Source organism: Bubalus kerabau, chromosome 5, assembly GCF_029407905.1.
Source record: "Bubalus kerabau isolate K-KA32 ecotype Philippines breed swamp buffalo chromosome 5, PCC_UOA_SB_1v2, whole genome shotgun sequence".
NCBI lineage: Eukaryota > Metazoa > Chordata > Mammalia > Artiodactyla > Bovidae > Bubalus > Bubalus kerabau.
The window spans coordinates 116174593-116195470 of record NC_073628.1 but is presented as its reverse complement, the minus strand read 5'-3'; the positions used below and the strand labels follow the sequence as shown (position 1 = coordinate 116195470).

Here is a 20878-nt window from a genome sequence, read left to right as displayed (position 1 = left end):
ATATATACACACAGACATGATGACATCACCCAGCACTGCCTAAAAAACTCTCGAGCGACTTCTCATTGCTCCTAGAATAAACTCCAAAATCCAGAGGATCTGCCAAGTTCTATCACGATCTGACTCCTGCATCATCTCCTACCTTTCTCCTTTTGCCCTCTGCCTCCAGTCTCTTGGTGTTCTTTCACTTTCTTTTCCACCTTTGCATGCACTAACCTGACTATTCCTTATCTCCTTTATATCACTGATTCCTTTTCATCCACTAGATCTCACCATTAGCTTTACTTCCTCAGGAAAGTCTTCTCTGACTTCCATGTTATTCAAACTCCTTTGTTGTGTATCTCAAAAATAAATGTTCCTTTCTTTCATAATACTTATCTTAATTTGCGCTTACTCACCTAAAGGAACATTTGATTAATGTCTCTCTTCCCCACTAGACTATATGCCCATAACTATATTTTCAGTACCCACAACAGTGCTTGGAACATAACAGATATTCATTACATATTTGCTGAATGACTGGATATTAACCTATCTGTTTCAGCTCTTGTCCTTAGTTGTTTCACAAAGTCTGGAGCATGCTGCCGCTGGTGATCATATAGTGCTGCTAGGGGAGCTCCTGAAGCAGTGATGGCATCTGAGATATGAGTTCGAGTCAACTCCGCCATCTAAATATGAACAGACAGAAGGCAAAGAAGATGCAAAAAGGTAATGTCACAGAAGAAATGAGAGAGAGTAGAGTGTCTTGGAAAGATCACTGTATTGAAAGCAAGCAAATTCTACCATAATAGGTAACATATTGTGGGCAAGTCATTTAGATTCTTGAAGTTTCACGTCTTTATAAAATAAACAGAGGTAGACCACAGGATTTCTAAGGTTTCATCTAACTATAACAATCTATGAATTACTAAGCAGAAAGTCTTCAAGTCTAAAATAGGCCACAGTAAACAAAAAATAAATACATAAATAAAAGCAGAAGATATTAAGAAAAGGTGGCAAGAATACACAGAAGAACTATACAAAAAAGATCTTAATGACCCAGATAACCACAATGGTGTGATCTCTCACCTAGAGCCAGATATCCTGAAGTCAAGTGGCCCTTAGGAAGCATCACTATGAACAAAGCTAGTGGAGGTGATGGAATTCCTGCTGTGCAATTTCAAATCCTAAAAGATGATGCTGTGAAAGTGCTGTGCTCAATATACCAGCAAATCTGGAAAACTCAGCAGAGGCCACAGGACTAGAAAAGGTCAGTTTTCATTTCAATCCCAAAGTAAGCCAATACCAAAGAATGTTCAAACTACCCCACAACAGCACTCATCTCACACACTAGCAAAGTAATGCTCACAATTCTCCAAGCTAGGCTTCAAAACTACATGAAATGAAAACTTCCAGATGTTCAAGCTGGATTTAGAAAAGGCAGAGGAACCAGAGATCAAATTGCCAACATCCACTGGATCATCAAAAAACCAACAGAGTTCTAGAAAAACATCTACTTCTGCTTCACTGACTACACCAAAGCCTGGATCACAACAAACTGTGGAAAATCCCTAAATAGATGGTAATACCAGACCACCTGACCTGCCCCCTGAGAAATCGATATGCAGGTCAAGAAGCAACAGTTAGAACTGGACATGGAACAACAGACTGGGTCCAAATTGGCAAAGGAGTACATCAAGGCTGTATACTGTCACCCTGCTTATTTAACTTATGTAGAATACAATCATGTGAAATGCTGGGATGAATGAAGCACAAGCTGAAATCAATTTGCCAGGGGAAATATCAATAACCTCAAATATGCAGATGACACCACTATTATGGCAGAAAGTGAAGAGGAACTAAAGAGCCTCTTGATGAAAGTGAAAGAGGACGGTGAAAAAGTTGGCTTAAGACCCAACATTGAAGAAACTAAGATCATGGCATCCGGTCCCATCACTTCATGGCAAATAAATAGGGAAACAATGGAAACTGTGAGAGACTTTATTTTGGGGGGCTCTGAAATCACTTCTGTTGGTGACTGCAGTCATGAAATTAAAAGATGCTTGCTCCTGGATGGAAAGCTATGACAAATCTAGACAGCATATCAAAAAGCAGATACATTATTTTGTCAACAAAGGTCTGTCTAGTCTAAGCTATGGTTTTTTCAGCAGTCATGTACAGATGTGAGAGTTGAACCATCAAGAAGGCTGAATGCTGAAGTATTGATACTTCTGAATGATGGTTTGGACAAGCCCCTTGACAGTCCCTTGGACCGCAAGGAGATCAAATCAGTCAATCTAAAGGAAATCAGTCCTGAATATTCACTGGAAGGACTGATGCTGAAGCTCCAATACTTCGGCCACCTGATGGGAAGAACCAACTCATTAGAGAAGACCCTGATGGTAAATAGATGGGGAAACAGTGGAAACAGTGGTTGACTTTATTTTTTCTGGGCTCCAAAATCACTGTAGATGGTGACTGCAGCCATGAAATTAAAAGACGCTTACTCCTTGGAAGGAAAGTTATGACCAACCTAGACAGCATATTAAAAAGCAGAAACCTTACTTTGTCAACAAAGGTCCGTCTAGTCAAGGCTATGGTTTTTCCAGTGGTCATGTATGGATGTGAGAGTTGGACTGTAAAGAAAGCTGAGCACTGAAGAATTGATGCTTTTGAACTGTGGTGTTGGAGAAGACTCTTGAGAGTCCCTTGGACTACAAGGAGATCCAACCAGTCCATCCTAAAGGAAATCAGTCCTGAATGTTCATTGGAAGGACTGATGTTGAAGCTGAAACTCCAATACTGTGGCCACCTGATGCAAAGAGCTGACTCATTTAAAAGACCCTGATGCTGGGAAAGATTGAGAGCATTAGGAGAAGGGGACAACAGAGGATGAGATGGTTGGATGGCATCACCGACCCAATGGACATGGGTTTGGGTGGACTCCAGGAGTTAGTGATGAACAGGGAGGCCTGGCGTGCTGTGGTTCAGGGGGTCACAAAGAGTCAGACACGACTGAGCAACTGAACTGAACTGAACTAATGCTGGGAAAGACTGAAGGGGGGAGGAGAAGGGGGTGACAGAGGATGACATCGTTCGATGGCATCACCAACTCAATGGACATGAGTTTGAGCAAGCTCTGGAATTGGTAATGGACATGGAAGCCTGGCGTACTATAGTCCATGGGGTCTCAAAGAGTTGGACATGACTGAGTGACTGAATTAACTAAAACCAAAAATTAAATCTTTCTTCAATAAGCAAACTCAATTAGAATTTTCTAACTTCACCAATAATGTGAAGTACATTTTCCCTACTCTTAGCCATTACTGCCATATATTATTCATTTGGTGTTAACTCCATCATTGCTTTGACAAACTGAAGTGTTTTTAAAATCTTTGTTAATTGTAACCTAAAATTTCTTGAGAGAAGAGACTCTATACTTTTTTGCACAACCCCAAGTACTCAACATATAGCAGGTTCATGGCTTTTTAATAACAGAATCATTTCACAAACAGTCCTAAATAGTAACTGCTAAAGTAAACTGAAACTTTATAGTATAGATCATGATATCCTATACAGAGACAGCAGTAAAACTATTTCTGGGTTTATACTTGGTACAATTAAGGAAAAAAAAAAGACACTAATATCACTCTGGATAACAATGAAACATCTACATACCAAACAAATGTGGGACTCAGATTGGGGACTGACTGCAAAGCATGAGGGAACTTTTAAGAGTGCTGGATATTTCTTGATTATAGTGGTGTTTATAGGGATAGAAAGATATGATAAAGAAATATACCTAGGACTTCCCTGGGGCTCAGTGGTAAAGAGTGTGCCTGCCAATGTAAGAGACACAGGTTCGATCCTTGGTCCAGGAAGATCCCACATGCTATGGAGCAACTAAACCTGTGTGCCACAACTACTGAGCCTGTGTTCTACAGCCCAGGAGTCACAACTACTGAATCCAGGTGCCACAATTAGCGAAGCCTGCATACCTGGAGCCTGTGCTCAGCAACAAGAGAAGCCAATGCAATGAAAAGCCCATGCACCGCATGGGGTAGCTCCTGTCCACTACAACTAGAGAAAAGCCCGCACAGAGGAACAAAGACCCAGCACAGTCATAAATAAATGAATAAGAAATATACACAGATGCCTATACCTCCATATTTGTCAAAAATCATAAAACTGTATACTTAAAAGGGATACATATTATTGTAAATATATATATACACACACACACATTATTGTAAATATATATTAGTATACATTACATAATCTTTTTAAAAAGATTACTCAGGGGGAAAAAATATAGAGTTCTTTTGCATCTTTTGCCCCTGTATCATTGACCTGGACAACACATTACAATAAATGATGCCTCATTTCAACAGGGTATGGCCCTCACTGAAAGTCACTTATTAAAAGCATGCATTTGCTAGATGTTAGAGACCCATTACTGCTAAGACCAAAGGTACTCAGGCTGACTAAAAAGACCTAAAGGAAAAGTGCTGTCAGTGGCTCTTACCTCACAGATCTGGCGTGCTGCATTTGTGGTCAGGCGAGCGGTCTCTGTTTGCTGAGTGGCTATTTTACATGTTGCTTCCTGCAGGACTTCAGTCAAATCCCGTTGTGACTTAACCACCTGCTGTAATGATTCCGCATGGACCTGTTAATAAAAGTGGGGGAAAGATAACTTTCTTTATGTCTAATCTCATCCTATCCAAATTAGTTTTAACATGTAAATCAGTTTCATGGATCAACTGCCTTGTGGCGGGGGGGGGGGGGGGGGGGGGGCGCGGGGGGGACAAACTTTGACTATCTGGATTTTACATCTTAAAATTTAGTTTAAAATCTGGAATCTTAAAATCACTGCTGAAGTTTAAGTCTTAACTCCACTGTTTACAAGTTGATGTGTCTGCAGACAAGTAACTACCATGTACTTCCGTTTCCATTTCTCTAAATTGAGGATAAATCTTGACCTGACTACTTAAATTTCACAAGGTGGCTATTAGAGTCAAATGGCATAAAATCAACTCATGGGATAATGTACTAAAACATTATTATTTACATCTTTCCTTTTTCCTCCTGTAAAATTAAAAGAAATCTAAAGTGATTTCAAGGATAGAAATTTGTAAAAGAAGCTACCTGAGCTGCTTTGCTTCGGGTTTCTTCTAATTGTCGCTGACATTCCAGAGCCTCTTGTTCAGCCTTCAACTTCAAAAGGGCCAAGTCTCTTTCATGGCGTTGTTGCTGTGCCTTCAGAAATAAAGAAATGATCAACTATTAATTCTAAGATACTAAACTATTTTAATGCAGAAATTATATTAAATGGAAAGCTGTTTTCCTAACACAAATCTTTTGAAGCAACTCATGAGAGCCTAAAGGAAAGAGAGTAAATAGCATAGACATCAACCATTTATTATTTATCTGAAGTATTTAGTTGCACTCATCTCACACACTAGTAAAGTAATGCTCAAAATTCTCCAAGCCAGGCTTCAGCAATATGTGAACTGTGAACTTCCTGATGTTCAAGCTGGTTTTAGAAAAGGCAGAGGAATCAGAGATCAAATTGCCAACATCCGCTGGATCATGAAAAAAGCAAGAGAATTCCAGAAAAACATCTATTTCTGCTTTATTGACTATGCCAAAGCCTTTGACTGTGTGGATCACAATAAACTGTGGAAAATTCTGAAAGAGATGGGAATACCAGAACACCTGATCTGCCTCTTGAGAAATTTGTATGCAGGTCAGGAAGCAACAGTTAGAACTGGACATGGAACAACAGACTGGTTCCAAATAGGAAAAGGAGTTCATCAAGGCTGTATACTGTCACCTGTTTATTTAACTTATATGCAGAGTACATCATGAGAAACGCTGGACTGGAAGAAACACAAGCTGGAATCAAGACTGCTGGGAGACATAGCAATAACCTCAGATATGCAGATGACACCACCCTTATGGCAGAAAGTGAAGAGGAACTAAAAAGCCTCTTGATGAAAGTGAAAGTGGAGAGTGAAAAAGTTGGCTTAAAGCTCAACATTCAGAAAACAAAGATCATGGCATCTGGTCCCATCACTTCATGGGAAATAGATGGGGAAACAGTGGAAACAGTGTCAGACTTTATTTTTCTGGGCTCCCAAATCACTGCAGATGGGGACTGCAGCCATGAAATTAAAAGACGCTTACTCCTTGGAAGGAAAGTTATGACCAACCTAGATAGCATATTCAAAAGCAGAGACATTACTTTGCCAACAAAGGTTCGTCTAGTCAAGGCTATGGTTTTTCCAGTGGTCATGTATGGATGTGAGAGTTGGAGTGTGAAGAAGGCTGAGCGCCGAAGAATTGATGCTTTGGAACTGTGGTGTTGGAGAAGACTCTTGAGAGTCCCTTGGACTGCAAGGAGATCCAACCAGTCCATTCTGAAGGAGATCAGCCCTGGGATTTCTTTGGAAGGAATGATGCTAAAGCTGAAACTCCGGTACTCTGGCCACCTCATGCGAAGAGTTGACTCATTGGAGAAGACTCTGATGCTGGGAGGGATTGGGGGCAGGAGGAGAAGGGGACGACAGAGGATGAGATGGCTGGATGGCATCACTGACTCGATGGACGTGAGTCTGAGTCAACTCCGAGAGTTGGTGATAGACAGGGAGGCCTGGCGTGCTGCGATTCATGGGGTCGCAAAGAGTCGGACACGACTGAGCGACTGATCTGATCTGATCTTAAAGTATTTAGTGACCACCACCTGTTTGTCAAATAATATAATAGAAAAAAATTTCCAAGGCATACAGAACTAAGAACTGATATCAAAAAGCTTGTTTAAAACAAAAGGTACAGGCAACTCTTTGGAGGACATTAAAACATCCTACATGTAAAAATAAAAATAATGCTTCATAAGTCACAATTTTATGACTCCTTTGACTTTGAAGGAGCAGCTTCATTAAAACGTCACCCCCAAAGGTCTCCTTTTTAACACTTTCTTACAATTATTCCATATGATGCTATCTATAAATTTATATATTATCATCTCTTCTAGAATGGTGCTAAATAATATAGGTTCTCTAAAGGTGGTAAGTTTACAAATGAAGTCATACAATGCCCTGGCCATATGTGGAAACCCAGAGTTATAATAAATCCCCAAAATACTACATAGTATCAGTGGTTCAGATTTCAAGGAAAAGATGGCAGCTGCAAAAGGGCCCTTTCTCAATCCAGTGATTTTTAACAAAGATGGAATTAGCTCCTCTCCACTGTCTGCCAGTGAGCATTTACAAGTGTCTGGGGAGCTTTTACTGTCACAATGAATGGACAGCACTGTTGTTATTTATTGGGAGGAGTGAAGGAAGGCTGAATAGTTCCACTCAAAAAAACTATCTAGATATTTTAAGATGGAACTAGAAAATGAAACTGAAAATAAAAAAAAAGATTTATCATCAAAAAGACATAAAATTTAAGAATAACTTTTAAAAAGTGTAACATCTCTACACTGAAAATTACAGTTGAGAGAAATATCTTAAAAACCTAAACAAACAGAGAAAGATATTATGTTCATGAACTACAAGATGCAATACTGTTAAGATGTGAATTCTTCCCAAACTGATCTGCAGATTCAATGTCATTCAAATCAAAATTACACCAGGCTTTTAAAAAACTGTGGTAGAACCTGACAAACTGATTCTAGAAGTCAGATAGAAAAAACAAAGAAAAGTTGAAATCATCTTGGGAAAGAACAAAACTGGAGTAATTACAGCCTGATTTCAAGACCCACTATGGGAGAGAGGGATAAATTTGGAGATTGGGATTAACATACACACACCACTATATATAAAATAGATAATTAAATAACTAATAAAGACCCACTGCATAGCACAGGGAACTTTACTCAATGAACTGTAATGGCCTAAACGGGAAAAGAACCTAAAAACGAGTGGATATATGCATATGTATAACTGATTCACTTTGCTGTACACCTGAAACAGAACACTGTAAATCAGCTATATTCCAATAAAAAAATTTTAACTGAAAAAATAAAAGAAAGAAGACAAAAGACTCACTCTGAAGTTATTGTAAAACAGTATGGTACTAGACAAATAGGTCAATGGAAAAGAACAGAATGCAAAAGTAGAACAACACATATATGATTACTTAATTGTTGATAAAGGTGTCAAGGTAATTTAAGAAAATGGTGCTAGTACAACCAAACATCTGAATGGGACAGAAAGGATTAACTTTGACCCATTTCTCACAATTCTTAATTAACTTGAAATAGCTCACACACTTAAATATAAAGGCAAAACTATAAAGTTTTGGGGAAAAACATAAAAGAATATCTTTGTTAGAGTATCTTAATATCTTAGGGTAAGCAAAGATTTCTTAGAACACAAAGAGCACTACCCATAAAAGAAAAAAATTAAAAACTAGACTTCATCAAAATTAAAATCTTCTGCTCTTCAAAAAACAGAGTTTAAAAAAATGAAAAGGCAAGGCTAGGGTGTGAGTGAAAGTGAAAGTCACTCAGTCATGTCCACCTCTTTGCAACCCCATGGACTATAGAGCCTATGGAATTCTCCAGGCCAGAATACTGGAGTGGGTAGCCTTTCCGTTCTCCAGGGGATCTTGCCAACCCAGGGACCAAACCCAGGTCTCCCGCATTGCAGGCAGATTCTTTACCAGCTGAGCCACAAGGGAAGCCCAAGAATACTGGAGTGGATAGCCTATCCCTTCTCCAGTGGATCTTTGTGACCCAGGAATCGAATTGGGATCTCCTGCACTGCAGGCGGATTCTCTACCAACTGAGCTATAAGGGAAACCCCAAGTCTAGGATGGAAAGCAATATTTGAGATATATCTGAAAAGGATTTGTTCTAGAACATATAAAGAACTCCTACAACTCAATAATTAAAAGACAAATATCCCAATTATGAAAGAGGCAAATGATTTGCTCACATATTCACAAAAGAAGATACAAGAAGAATCATAAATATACCAAAAGATCAATTTCATCAGTCATAAAAGAAATGCAAATTAAAAATCATAATGAGATACTACCTCACCCTCACTAGAATGACTAGAATACACAATAACAGCAAAGAAACAACACAACTAGAACTCTCATATACTGCCATCAGAGTAAAAGATGTTACAATTATTTTGGAAAAAAGAATGGCATTTTCTCATAAATATATACTTAACCCAAGCAATTACACTCCTAAGTATTTAAGCAAGAAAAGTAAAATTTTGTATCGTACACAGAGAATTGGAAAAAAAAATTTCACAGCAGGAATATTTATGATAGCCAAAATCTGGAAATAATACAAATGTACACCAACAAGAGTATGGATAAATGAATTTTATCCATTCATCCATTTAAATTCATCCAAATGAATTTGAATGGATAAATATAAGTGATATAATCATCAGTGGAATGTTACTCAGCAAAAAAACCAAAAGCACCATACATGCAACAAAATGGATCAATCTTAAAAATGTTATGCTGCATAAAATAAACTAAACACAACACATTACAAAGTATACTTCCATTTTATGAAGTTCTAGAACTGGCAGAAATAAACTATGGTGATATGAATCAGAATACTAATTGCCTCTGGGTGGTGAGATCAACTGAAAAGGGGCCTGGGTGAACCTTCTGGAGTGATAAAAGTGTAATACATTTTGATTAAAGTGGTTGTTACATGCTCAAAATTCATAAAATTATACACTTAAAATCTGTGTATTTTATTATATGCAAATGTCACCTCAGTTTTTTTTTTTTTTAAGATACCAATAGCATCTCCACCAAGGAACACAAAGATTTTTGTTAGCTTCCTTAAGGAAAAGTCCTATTATCCTGGCACTACCAAACATTCAGAGCTCAGAAACTTTTTAGTACAAATAAAGTATTAAAAAAAACAAAACAAAACCAAAGTCATTTCTGACTTGTCACACACAAAGAGAAAATATTGAAAAATTTTGATAAGCCAATTTTCACACTGTAACAAGAAAAGGTAAAGAATGTGGAAAATGAAGTATTTGAAAGAGAATGACTGTATTACTGTTCTGTTGCCAAATACTGCATGTTTAATTATCTTTTTAGCATATGACAGTTTTTCTCAAGATTATTTATAGGTACTGTGTGACAAGACTATTTTTTCTACTTAGCAGTTTAAAGTTTTGTGTTTTCTTTTTAACTCATCATTAAGATCATTTTAAATAGCAAAGAAAAGAGGAAAAAAAACACAGAAAGTTAAAGAAAATTCCACAAATACCTTTATGATCTGAGCCAGAGACACGCTCTCCTGTTGAGCAAGTGAAACTCCTCTAACTCTTTCTACATCTGATAGTTGACGCACCGACTCCTCAATGGCACTCAAGTAACTGAGTTCTGCTGCCATCCGATGCTGGAGGCCAGCAGGAGAAAAGCGCTTAGAACCTGGAAAACAGATAATTGTCATATATAAAAGTTCATGTGAAATTACATCTGATTTCTAAAATTCATTTCTTAAGATCCAAAAACAAGTCTGCTATCCTTTGTAGGAAAGACAGTGACATTTTAGTACATAGTATTCTACTAGCTACTTTTTTTGAGTGTGTATGCATATGAACATATGTATAAACCATGCCAGTGTACATAGTACATACACAAGACACATTTTTCAAGTGTCTTTTGACTGATGCTGGCTAGATGGGAAAAGTCCCCACTACTGAATCTCTCATGCTTTTCAATATTTATTTTCTGGCACAATTTTTGTTTAATACTTCAAACAGTAATTGAATTCACTTGAAGTAACATTCCTCTATGGTTTAACTGAAATAAATTTTTAGAAATAAATTCATATCCTATTTTTAAAATTACAGCTGCATGGATCTACTTGCCTGGTGTTGACGCCATCTCTGTCGTCGTTCTGCTGGCAGCCAGGTTCACATCAGCAAAAGTTGCATTAGGCTTAAACCCTGTTGGAGTCACTACTATTGAGGATTTAGATCTTTCTAATGAAGTTCCTGGAAGGTCAAACTGCAACAGTTTCTGAGGACTTGAAGATATGGGAGAAGTTGGAGTTTTCTGAGATCTTCCCTTATCTGATGAGACACTACAAGTTTGTTTCATAAAGACATTAGAGACAGGAAATCTACTTCAAAAACCATCTAAACAATAAGAACAACATGCAAAACTTATTAACATTAGCTTTAAAAAGCTTTGATTTATTCATTTTAACAAGAGTTTCTACACTGAATAAATGACTATGTGTACTCCTTTTATTGCTAGATTTACAGAGGGGAAGAAGCTAGGGACAAGCCCTGCTCAAAATAATATGGAAAAGGAGTCTTTTGATTAAATTGGGACTAAACTCCTTCCTCTACAATGTAATTTACTATGAATCATTTATTTTAGTAGCAGGCAAAATCCTCTAGAATACTAAAATCTTATATAGCAATAAAATTACAAACATATAAAAAAAGCAAGGTAAAGCCTATTTCATAAAAATACCTTAAAATATGTCTCTGAAAGAGAATATCATTTTATGTTAAAAAATTTAAAATGACAAAACTACTTTTGTTATTACTTTTATTAACCAAAAAGTCACAGCAAAGTTTCATACTAACCATCTCTAAATATATATGTCCATTTGTTTCTTTCCACTTTTTAATGCTATAGTTCTTTCCTGAACTTTCTAAGAAGTAACCTCTCATAGCAGTTTTATTAAAACAACTCAAAGCATTTAATTCAACACAAGGCACAGGTCAAGTCCCTCTTTGATAAATTAAGCTCATTAAAGGTAATGTTTCTGATAACAAGAAGCATGTTGCTTTGCACTAAAGATTTATATACTGACTCAAATATCCTATAAAGCATGTTAGCAGTTAGCATATTTCAACATACTAAAGCAAGCTTACTTTTAGCTTTAATAAAACTATGACATGGTTTTAAAAGGTAAAAATTTCTCTTATACCAGCATTTAAATTTGAATAAAAGTAGTCTTCAGAGGCACTTACTAGCTTCCAGTAACCTTTAATTTTCTGAAGTTTAGAGAAATACTGTTTTTAACAGTCTGACTATTTATAGAACATAGAAAGAATTATCATTACTTCTGTTTCCTAATAGATTTCCCTGAAAGAATTCCAACACAATATTAAAACAAAGTATTCATAAGAGGAGAGGGAAAAAGTTGGCTTAAAGCTCAACATTCAGAAAACAAAGATCATGGCATCCAGTCCCATCACTTAATGGCAAATAGATGGGGAAACAGTGACAGACTTTATTTTTTGGGCTCCAAAATCACTGCAGATGGTGACTGCAGCCATGAAATAAAAGACGCTTACTCCTTGGAAGGAAAGTTATGATCAACCTAGATAGCATATTCAAAAGCAGAGACATTACTTTGCCAACAAAGGTCCGTCTAGTCAAGGCTATGGTTTTTCCAGTAGTCATGTATGGATGTGAGAGTTGGACTATAAAGAAAGATGAGCGCAGAAGAATTGATGCTTTTGAACTGTGGTGTTGGAGAAGACTCTTTAGAGTCCCTTGGACTGCAAGGAGATCCAACAAGTCCATCCTAAAGGAAATCAGCCCTGAATATTCATTGGAAGGACTGATGTTGAAGCTGAAACTCCAATACTTTGGCCACCTGATGCGAAGAGCTGACTCATTTGAAAAGACCCTGATGCTGGGAAAGATTGAAGGCGAGAGGAGACAGGGATGACAGAGGATGAGATGGTTGGATCACATCACTGACTCAATGGACGTGAGTTTGAGTAATCTCTGGGAGTTGGTGATGGACAGGGAGGCCTGGAGTGCTACAGTCCATGGGGTCGCAAAGAGTCCGATATGACTGAGCAACTAAACTGAACTGAACTGACTCATAAGATAAATCTCACCATATGGATTTACAAGATGAACTCATATTTGCTCTGCAGAGACTTACCTAGACTAGCTGTTTCCAATGATATTAATAAGTTTTCTAAAATATAAAACAGAAACAAAGGAAAAGAATGTGGACACAGAAAGTGTCTATATCCAAATAAGACAATATAAGTTAAATTTTTTAAAAACTGGACTCCTTTGTATCAAATCCTTAAATTGTTTTATCCACTGTCAATCTCCATAGGTGAGCAAGTAGGGGGTCTAGACTATAGCATGGGGCATTTATCAACTTATTTGGTTCTGGAGTTTTAGAAATGTTGAACTTTGTAAATTTTGCCAGTTAAATCATCAGGTATCTCTTAGGAAAGGTAAAGTTTTCTGAATTCCAAAATCATTGACAAAGAAATTAAAATTCAACTTTAGACACAGGAATGATGGTATTAATAATATGGCATTATCTGCAACATGAAAGCACTAAAAATGATTGTCTGTATGTAACACTGTATTGGAAAAAGCACATAGTTTTAAAGTAAAAAAATAAATCCATGCCTTCTCAGAGCTTAAATTTCCAGAAGAACAAAACCAGTGTAACAGATAAAAGTCATGGAGACAGAGCAGGAATTGTACATGAAGCAATAGTTATTTGTAAGCAATAGGCTAAGTGCATAATATATTACAGTGTGCAAGTTACACAATCAATTTAAGAGATTTCAAAATCTAATTGTCTAATAAGTTGAGCATAAGCGAAAAGTTCAGAGGTACAAATAAACAATGATACCAAAAGGGTACTAAGTGGTTATGTTTAAAGAGTGGAAGAATACAGTTGAGAAGAAAAATTGCATAAACAAAGGAAGTAAGACAGTCTTTGGTAGCCTAGTGATAACACTTCAAATAAAGTTAAGCTCTAAATGTTGATCTGTGGGGTAATTGTGAGCTCCAGAGTATTCTAAGGAGAGTAGTTACTTGGTCAAATGACTGAGTGAAGAAAACAACTGTGAAAATTGTGTTTGGAATAGAAGGGTGGATTGTGCTAGAGGCAAAGAATTTCTGTAGCAGTAGCTATAATAGTTTAGGTGAGAGATGAGTATATTCTATAATATAAAGACTAGAGCTATGAACAAAACTATAAAAAATACATAAATTTATTAAGTGAATTCTCTGAACATCAATGATATTATAACTTTAATGAAATACAAATTCCAGTATAAAATATGCATAACTTTACCTCAAAGAATGCCCAGAAATTTCTTCCAAAGTGCTATCAGTATCAAGAGTCTGCTCATAATCTTTAACAGCAAGTTTGCTACTGGTCCCAGATTTCTTTCCTTGATGAGAGCCACGCTCTGAACCAGACTGTACTTTTTCTTCATCAACAAGTGAGTTCTGAATATTTCCAGTAAGTGAATCTAGCCCTGTAAAGTAAATTTCTTATAAAACTGATTCCCAGTATTAGAAGCTACTAAGAGATAACTAACACCTAGATTTCAATAAAATAATGAAAAGCACAAACCAGAATATCTTAAAATGGACTTCAAAGCAGTTCTTTCTTCACTTCCATATAAGGAAAGTGACATGTCTTCCATTAACATCTACTTGCTATTAAAAAATAAACTGTTTTTAAATCAAATGGTTCAGAAAAAAGACAAGCATATTAAACAAGAATGAAGTACTACTCTACCCCTATAAGAAAGTAACCACCACCACATTTTTAAGGGTAAAAAACTCAGAGGTGAGAGAAAAAGGTTATCAACTGTCAACTAAACTACATAATCCTTTTGAAAAACTCTATGGTAAGAACTACACAGCCAGATTTAAAAAACTGTTCATATGCTCTGAACAATTATTCTCTGATTCAAAATAATTTTACTTATATGGGTATCTTAAGGAGACTGTTGAAACAAAAGTTGTACATGACATTCAATGTATAACTTTATAATTTAAAAAATTTCAACCTCCATTACCAGCAATAGAATTGTCTAAATTACATAGAGAATAGTAACTTGAATAAAGAAAAAGCTTTTTGTAATTTGAACACATATATTACCTTATTGCTCTTAAACACCTTATGAAGTGGGTATTGTATGTTTAATTTGCTGATGCAGTAACTAGAGATCTATGAGGCTAAATAACTTAAGGAATCATGGTTGATAGCAGAAATAGGACATAAACCCAGGCTTTAGGGCATTGTTCATCCTGATGATATGCTTCAATAGCAGCAAAGAAAAATGCATGCTATGTTTAAAAATAAAAAAAAAGCACAAAAGAACTGTGTACACATTTTAATGGCAGCTAAATTTTTTTTAATCTGGTTTTTAAATGGTTAAAGATCAAAAGACAATGGAAAAGTAAAAAACAAATTATGCTGCACTCCCATGTTCATAGCAGCATTATTCACAATAGCCAAAAGGCAGAAGCAACTCAAATGTCCTTCAACAATGACTGCATAAACAGAACTGGTATATACATATAATGAAATATTATTCAGTCTTAAAAAAGAAGGATATTTTGACACATGTTACGACATGCATGAACTTTGACAACATTACGCTAAGTAAAATAAGCCATTTGGTCACAAAAGAACAAATAGTGTATGATTACGTATCTATATGAGGTACCTAGAATAGACAAATTCATAGAAACACAATGGCAGAGGGGAGAATGAAAGCTATTATTTAGTGGGCATAGAGTTCTAGTTTGCAATAAAGAAACAGCTGTGATGAATGAAATGGTGACAGCGGCACACTGTGAGTGTACCTAATGATACTGAACTAGACACTTAATCACAGAGACAGAAAGTAGAATGGGGCTGCCAGGGGCTGGAAAGAGGGGAACAGGGAATCACTGTTTAATAGGTATAGAGAGAATGAGTACAGGAGGATGAAGTAGTTCTGGAGGTGGATAGTAGTGAAACTTAGTTGTAAACAGCGTGAATAAATTAAATGCCACTGAATGGTTCACTTAAAAATGGTTAAAATGGCAAATTTTATGTTAGCTATGTTCGTCACACAGAAAATAAATTTTAAAATTAAGCTACATTATTCTGTAGTGATAGTAATAAATTAACAATTTTTCATCAAAATTTGGTTTGAAAAGGAAAAATTTGAACAGTCTTACCATGTGAAAAATATTAAACCCAAGTACCAAAGAATGCAAATCAATGAGATGCCATTTTTCAATATCAGATCAGCAAATATTTTTGAAGTAATGTAACCTTGATTGTCATTCAGCACACACATGAAATAATACTCATACACCATTTTCATGGGAGTGCAAACTCATATATCCTTTGTTTTTTAATTTATTAATTGGAAGAAAACTGCTTTACAACATTATGACAATTTCTGCCATACAACAATGTAAATCAGCCATAGTTATACATATATCAACTCCCTCTTGAGCTTCCCTCCCCTGCCCGCATCCTACTCCTTTAGATCATCACAGATCACCTGGCTGGGATCCCTGTGTTATATAGCAACTTCTCACCAGCTATCTATGTTACACATGGTAGTGTATATATGTTGATGCTACTTTCTCCATTTGTTCCACTGTCCTTCCTCCACTGTGTCCACAAGTCTGTTCTCAGTATCTGCATCTCCATTTCTTCCCTAAAAATTGGTTCATCAATATCACTTTTCTAGATACCATTTATGTGCAATAATATATTTCTCTTTCTGATTTACTTCACTCTGTAAATCTACCACCTAACTAGAACTGGCTCAAACTCATTCTTTTTTTTATGGCTGAGTATATTCCATTGTGTGTGTGTAGATGTATGTGCGTGTGTATATATGCCACATCTTTATCCATTCATCTGTCAATGGACATCTAGATTAATTCCATATTCTAGCTATTGTAAATAGTGCTGCAATGAACTGGGATACATGTGTCTTTTTTATTTATGGTTTTCATACAGTATATGACCAGTAGTGGAATTGCTAGGTCATATGGTAGCTTTATTCCTTGTTTTTTAAGGAATCATATATCCTTTCTTAAGGACAACTCAAAAAATACATAAAAATAATTTTCCAGCCAAGCCCTTGACGATGGAACTTCTCATAGCAATTTATCCTAGGAAGCTACATGAAGATGTATATAATGAATTAAATATGCTAGTCAGTATATCATAATGAGGAGAAAAATACAAATAGGATTGTCCATCAATTAGAAAGGATTCTACAATCTAAAATCTATTTATGACCCCTAGGCTAGAAACAAGCTGTTAATACTGGTTATCTCTAACTTTACCATAATAAAGATGCACTCTTATAGAATAAAAACAGTTCATTCACTTAATATATTATTTTTTAAAATACACAATTTAAAAATTGTTCATTTCAAAAAACTAGAAATCGTAGACAATACAACGGTCTATGCAAGAAAGATCTAAACTCCATTCGAGGGACCTATATGCAAAGAAATCATCTGCCCCTAGTTTAAAAGATTTCCAAATGAAAGTATATTTATATGTTTTAAAGTTAAATTAAGATAATTTTTTTCTTATGATTACCACTTTCATCTACTCTTTTCATCAACATTGAGGAAGTGAGTGAGCATGCACTCTTTTTCACCACCAGATCAAAGTATATGCAACAAAATGTATACATCTTAGAACTTTGGGATAAGATACTAAGTTTAAGTTGATGCTGTGGTAAGTAAAATATATGGGTTTTCTTAAGGCACTGTGAGAAGGAATCAGGGAAACTGAAAACCACAAAAAATTACCTGTATTTCACCTAATCAAGGATTAGATTATAATTTTTAAAACTTACACTGAATCATATTGTTTATGCTCATAATTTAATATATCATGATATCTTAAGTTGTACAATATATTATAGTAAAACATAAACTTGATTTATAAGTTAGAAGTCAGAATCTAGGTTTTGCCAATAACTAGTTAGTAACCTTCAGAGAAGGCGATGGCACCCCACTCCAGTACTCTTGCCTGGAAAATCCCGTGGACGGAGGAGCCTGGTAGGCTGTAGTCCATAGGGTTGCGAAGAGTCGGACATGACTGAGCAACTTCACTTTCACTTTTCACTTTCACGCATTGGAGAAGGAAATGGCAACCCACTCCAGTGTTCTTGCCTGGAGAATCTCAGGGACGGGGGAGCCTGGTGGGCTGCTGTCTATGGGGTCACACAGTTGGACATGACTGAAGCAACTTAGCAGCAGCAGTTAGTAACCTTAGGTGAAAAACTAACATAATAAAGCATAACAACTGCAAAATAAAAAAAACTGAGCAAAATCATCATTTCCTGAAATGTATTCTGCTGAATTTGTATGTAACATGCTGACTGAAGAACTGATTCTGTGGTCAAATGAATTTGAAAAATATCACACTATAGCCTCATCCTCATCCTAAATAATCCATATCAGCATATTAAAAGTATTGATAAGTCCTGTTAGAAAGAAGCCTGTTTCACTCTAAAAGCATTTCCCAGGTTTGTGGAACCATGGGAGTTCTTTTGTTCTCAGAACACCTATGAAGCAGCCTATTGCAGTGAATCAGTATTTCACAAGAAAAGACAGGCTTTGAGAAGTGTTGATAAAATGATGTCTAATGTTCCAATCTGTTTTAAAGAACACTTCCAATGTGCAAGAGAGTTATACCTCTCCTTGCCAAAGACAATACAAAAAAAGAAAACTATAGCAAAGTATCACTGATGAACACAGGTGCCAAAATCCTCAACAAAATTTCAGCAAACAGAATTCAGCAACACATCAAAAAGCTCATACACCATGATCAAGTTGGGTCTATTCCAGTGATGCAAGGATTCTTCAATATATGCAAATCAATCAATGTGATACACCATATTAAATTCAAAGATAAAAACCATATGATAATCTCAATAGCCACAGAAAAAGCCTTTGACAAAATTCAGCACCCATTTATAACTAAAATCTTCAAAAACTGGGCATAGAAGGAACCTACCTCAACATAGTAAAGGTCATATATGATAAGCCTACAGCAAACATTATTCTCAATAGTGAAAAACTGAAACCTTTCCCCCTAAGGTCAGGAACAAGACAAGGGTGTCCATTTTCACCATTATTATTCAACATAGTTCTCAAAGTCCTAGCTACAGCAATCAGAGAATAAAAAGAAATAAAAGGAATTCAGATTGGAAAAGAAGAAGTAAACCCTACGTAGAAAACTCTAAAGATAGTATCAGAAAATTACTAGAGCTAATCAGTGACATTAAGGAAAGTTGCAGAATACAAACAAAATCAATATACAGAAATCACTTGCATTTCTATATACTAACAATTAAAAAACAGAAAGAACAATTAAGGAATCAATCCCATTCATCATTGCAACAAAAAGAATATCTAGGAATAAACTTACCTAAGGACACTCTTGCCTGGAAAATCCCATGAAGAGAGGAGCCTGGAAGGCTACAGTCCATGGGGTCGCAAAGAGTTGGACATGACTGAGCGACTTCACTTTCACTTTCAAGGAGACAAAAGAACTATACACAGAAAACTGTATGAAACCGATGAAAGAAATCAAAGATGACATAACCAGATGGGAGAGACATTCCATGTTCCTGGGTAGGAAAGTGAAAATGACTATGCTACCAAACACAATCTACAGACTCAATGCAATCCCTATCAAATTACCAACGGCATTTTTCACAGAACTAGATCAAAAAATTTCACAGCTCATATGCAAACACAAATGACCCCAAATAGCCAAAGCAGTCTTGAGTAAGAAGAATGGAGACAAAGGAATCAACCTTCCTGACTTCAGATTATACTACAAAGTTACAGTCATCAAGACAATATGGAACTGGCACAAAAACAGAAATATAGACCAATGGAACAAGACAGAAAGTCCAGAAATAAACCCATGCACCTATGGGTACCTTATCTTTGACAAAGGAGGTAAGAATATACAATGGGGAAAGACAGCCTCTTCAATAAATGGTGCTGGGAAAACAGGACAGCTACATATAAAAGAATGAAATTAGAACACTTCCTAACACCATACACAGAAATAAACTCAAAATGGATTAAAGACCTAAATGTAAGACCAGAAACTATAAAATTCTTAGAGGAAAACATAGGCAGATCACTCAGTGACATAAATCAAAAAGATCTTGTATGACCCACCTCCTAGAGTAATGCAAATAAAAACCAAAGTAAACAAGTGGGACCTGATTAAACTTAAAAGCTATTGCACAGCAAAGGAAGCTATAAGCAAGGTGAAAAGACAACCCTCAGAATGGGAGAAAATAATAGCAAATGAAACAACTGATAAAGGATTAATTTCCCAAATATACAAGCAGCTCACACAACTCAATGCCAGAAAAACAAACAACCCAATCAAAAAGTAGGAAAGAGACCTAAACAGACATTTCTTCAAAGAAGACATAAAGATGGCTAACAAACACATGAAAAGATGCTCAACATCGCTCATTATTAAAGAAATGCAAATCAAAACCACAATGAGCTATCATCTCACACTGGTCAGAATGGCCCTCATCAAAAAGTCTACAAACAACAAATGCTGGAGAGGGTGTGGAGAAAAGGAACACTCTTGCACTGTTGGTGGGAATATAAATTGATACAGTTAATATGGAAGACAATGTGGAGACTACTTAAAAAACTAGGAATAAAACCACCATAAGACCCAGCAATCCCACTTGTAGGCATATACCCTGAGGAAATAAAAACTGAAAAAGACACATGTATCCCATTGTTTATTGCAGCACTATTTACAATAACTAGCACATGGAAGCAACCTAGATGTCCATCGACAGATGAATGGATAAAGAAGTTGTGGTACATACACACAATGGAATATTACTCAGCCATAAAAAAGGAACACATTTGAGTCAGTTCTGATGAGGTGGATGAACCTAGAACCTATTATACAGAGTGAAGTGAGTCAGAAAGAGAAAGATAAATATCTATTCTAACACACATATACAGAATCTAAAAAAATGTTACTGTAAGAATTTATTTACAGGGCAGCAATGGAGAAACAGATATAGAAAATAGACTTATGGACATGGGGTGAGGGGAGGAGGGGGAGGAA

General features: G+C 36.2%; 1 protein-coding gene across 4 annotated transcripts in view; it reads right to left on the bottom strand.

The window, feature by feature from the left end:
* The window catches only part of CEP350 (centrosomal protein 350), a 160813-nt gene that overhangs the window by 74188 nt on the left and 65747 nt on the right, over positions 1-20878 (bottom strand). For all 4 annotated transcript variants that reach the window (XM_055582851.1, XM_055582854.1, XM_055582853.1 and 1 more), the window contains 6 exons: positions 14060-14246; positions 10848-11062; positions 10241-10404; positions 5125-5235; positions 4505-4645; positions 532-668 (listed from right to left, as the gene is read on the bottom strand). In XM_055582851.1, the coding sequence (XP_055438826.1) occupies positions 532-668; positions 4505-4645; positions 5125-5235; positions 10241-10404; positions 10848-11062; positions 14060-14246 (955 nt within the window). The remainder of the gene's footprint in view (positions 1-531; positions 669-4504; positions 4646-5124; positions 5236-10240; positions 10405-10847; positions 11063-14059; positions 14247-20878) is intronic.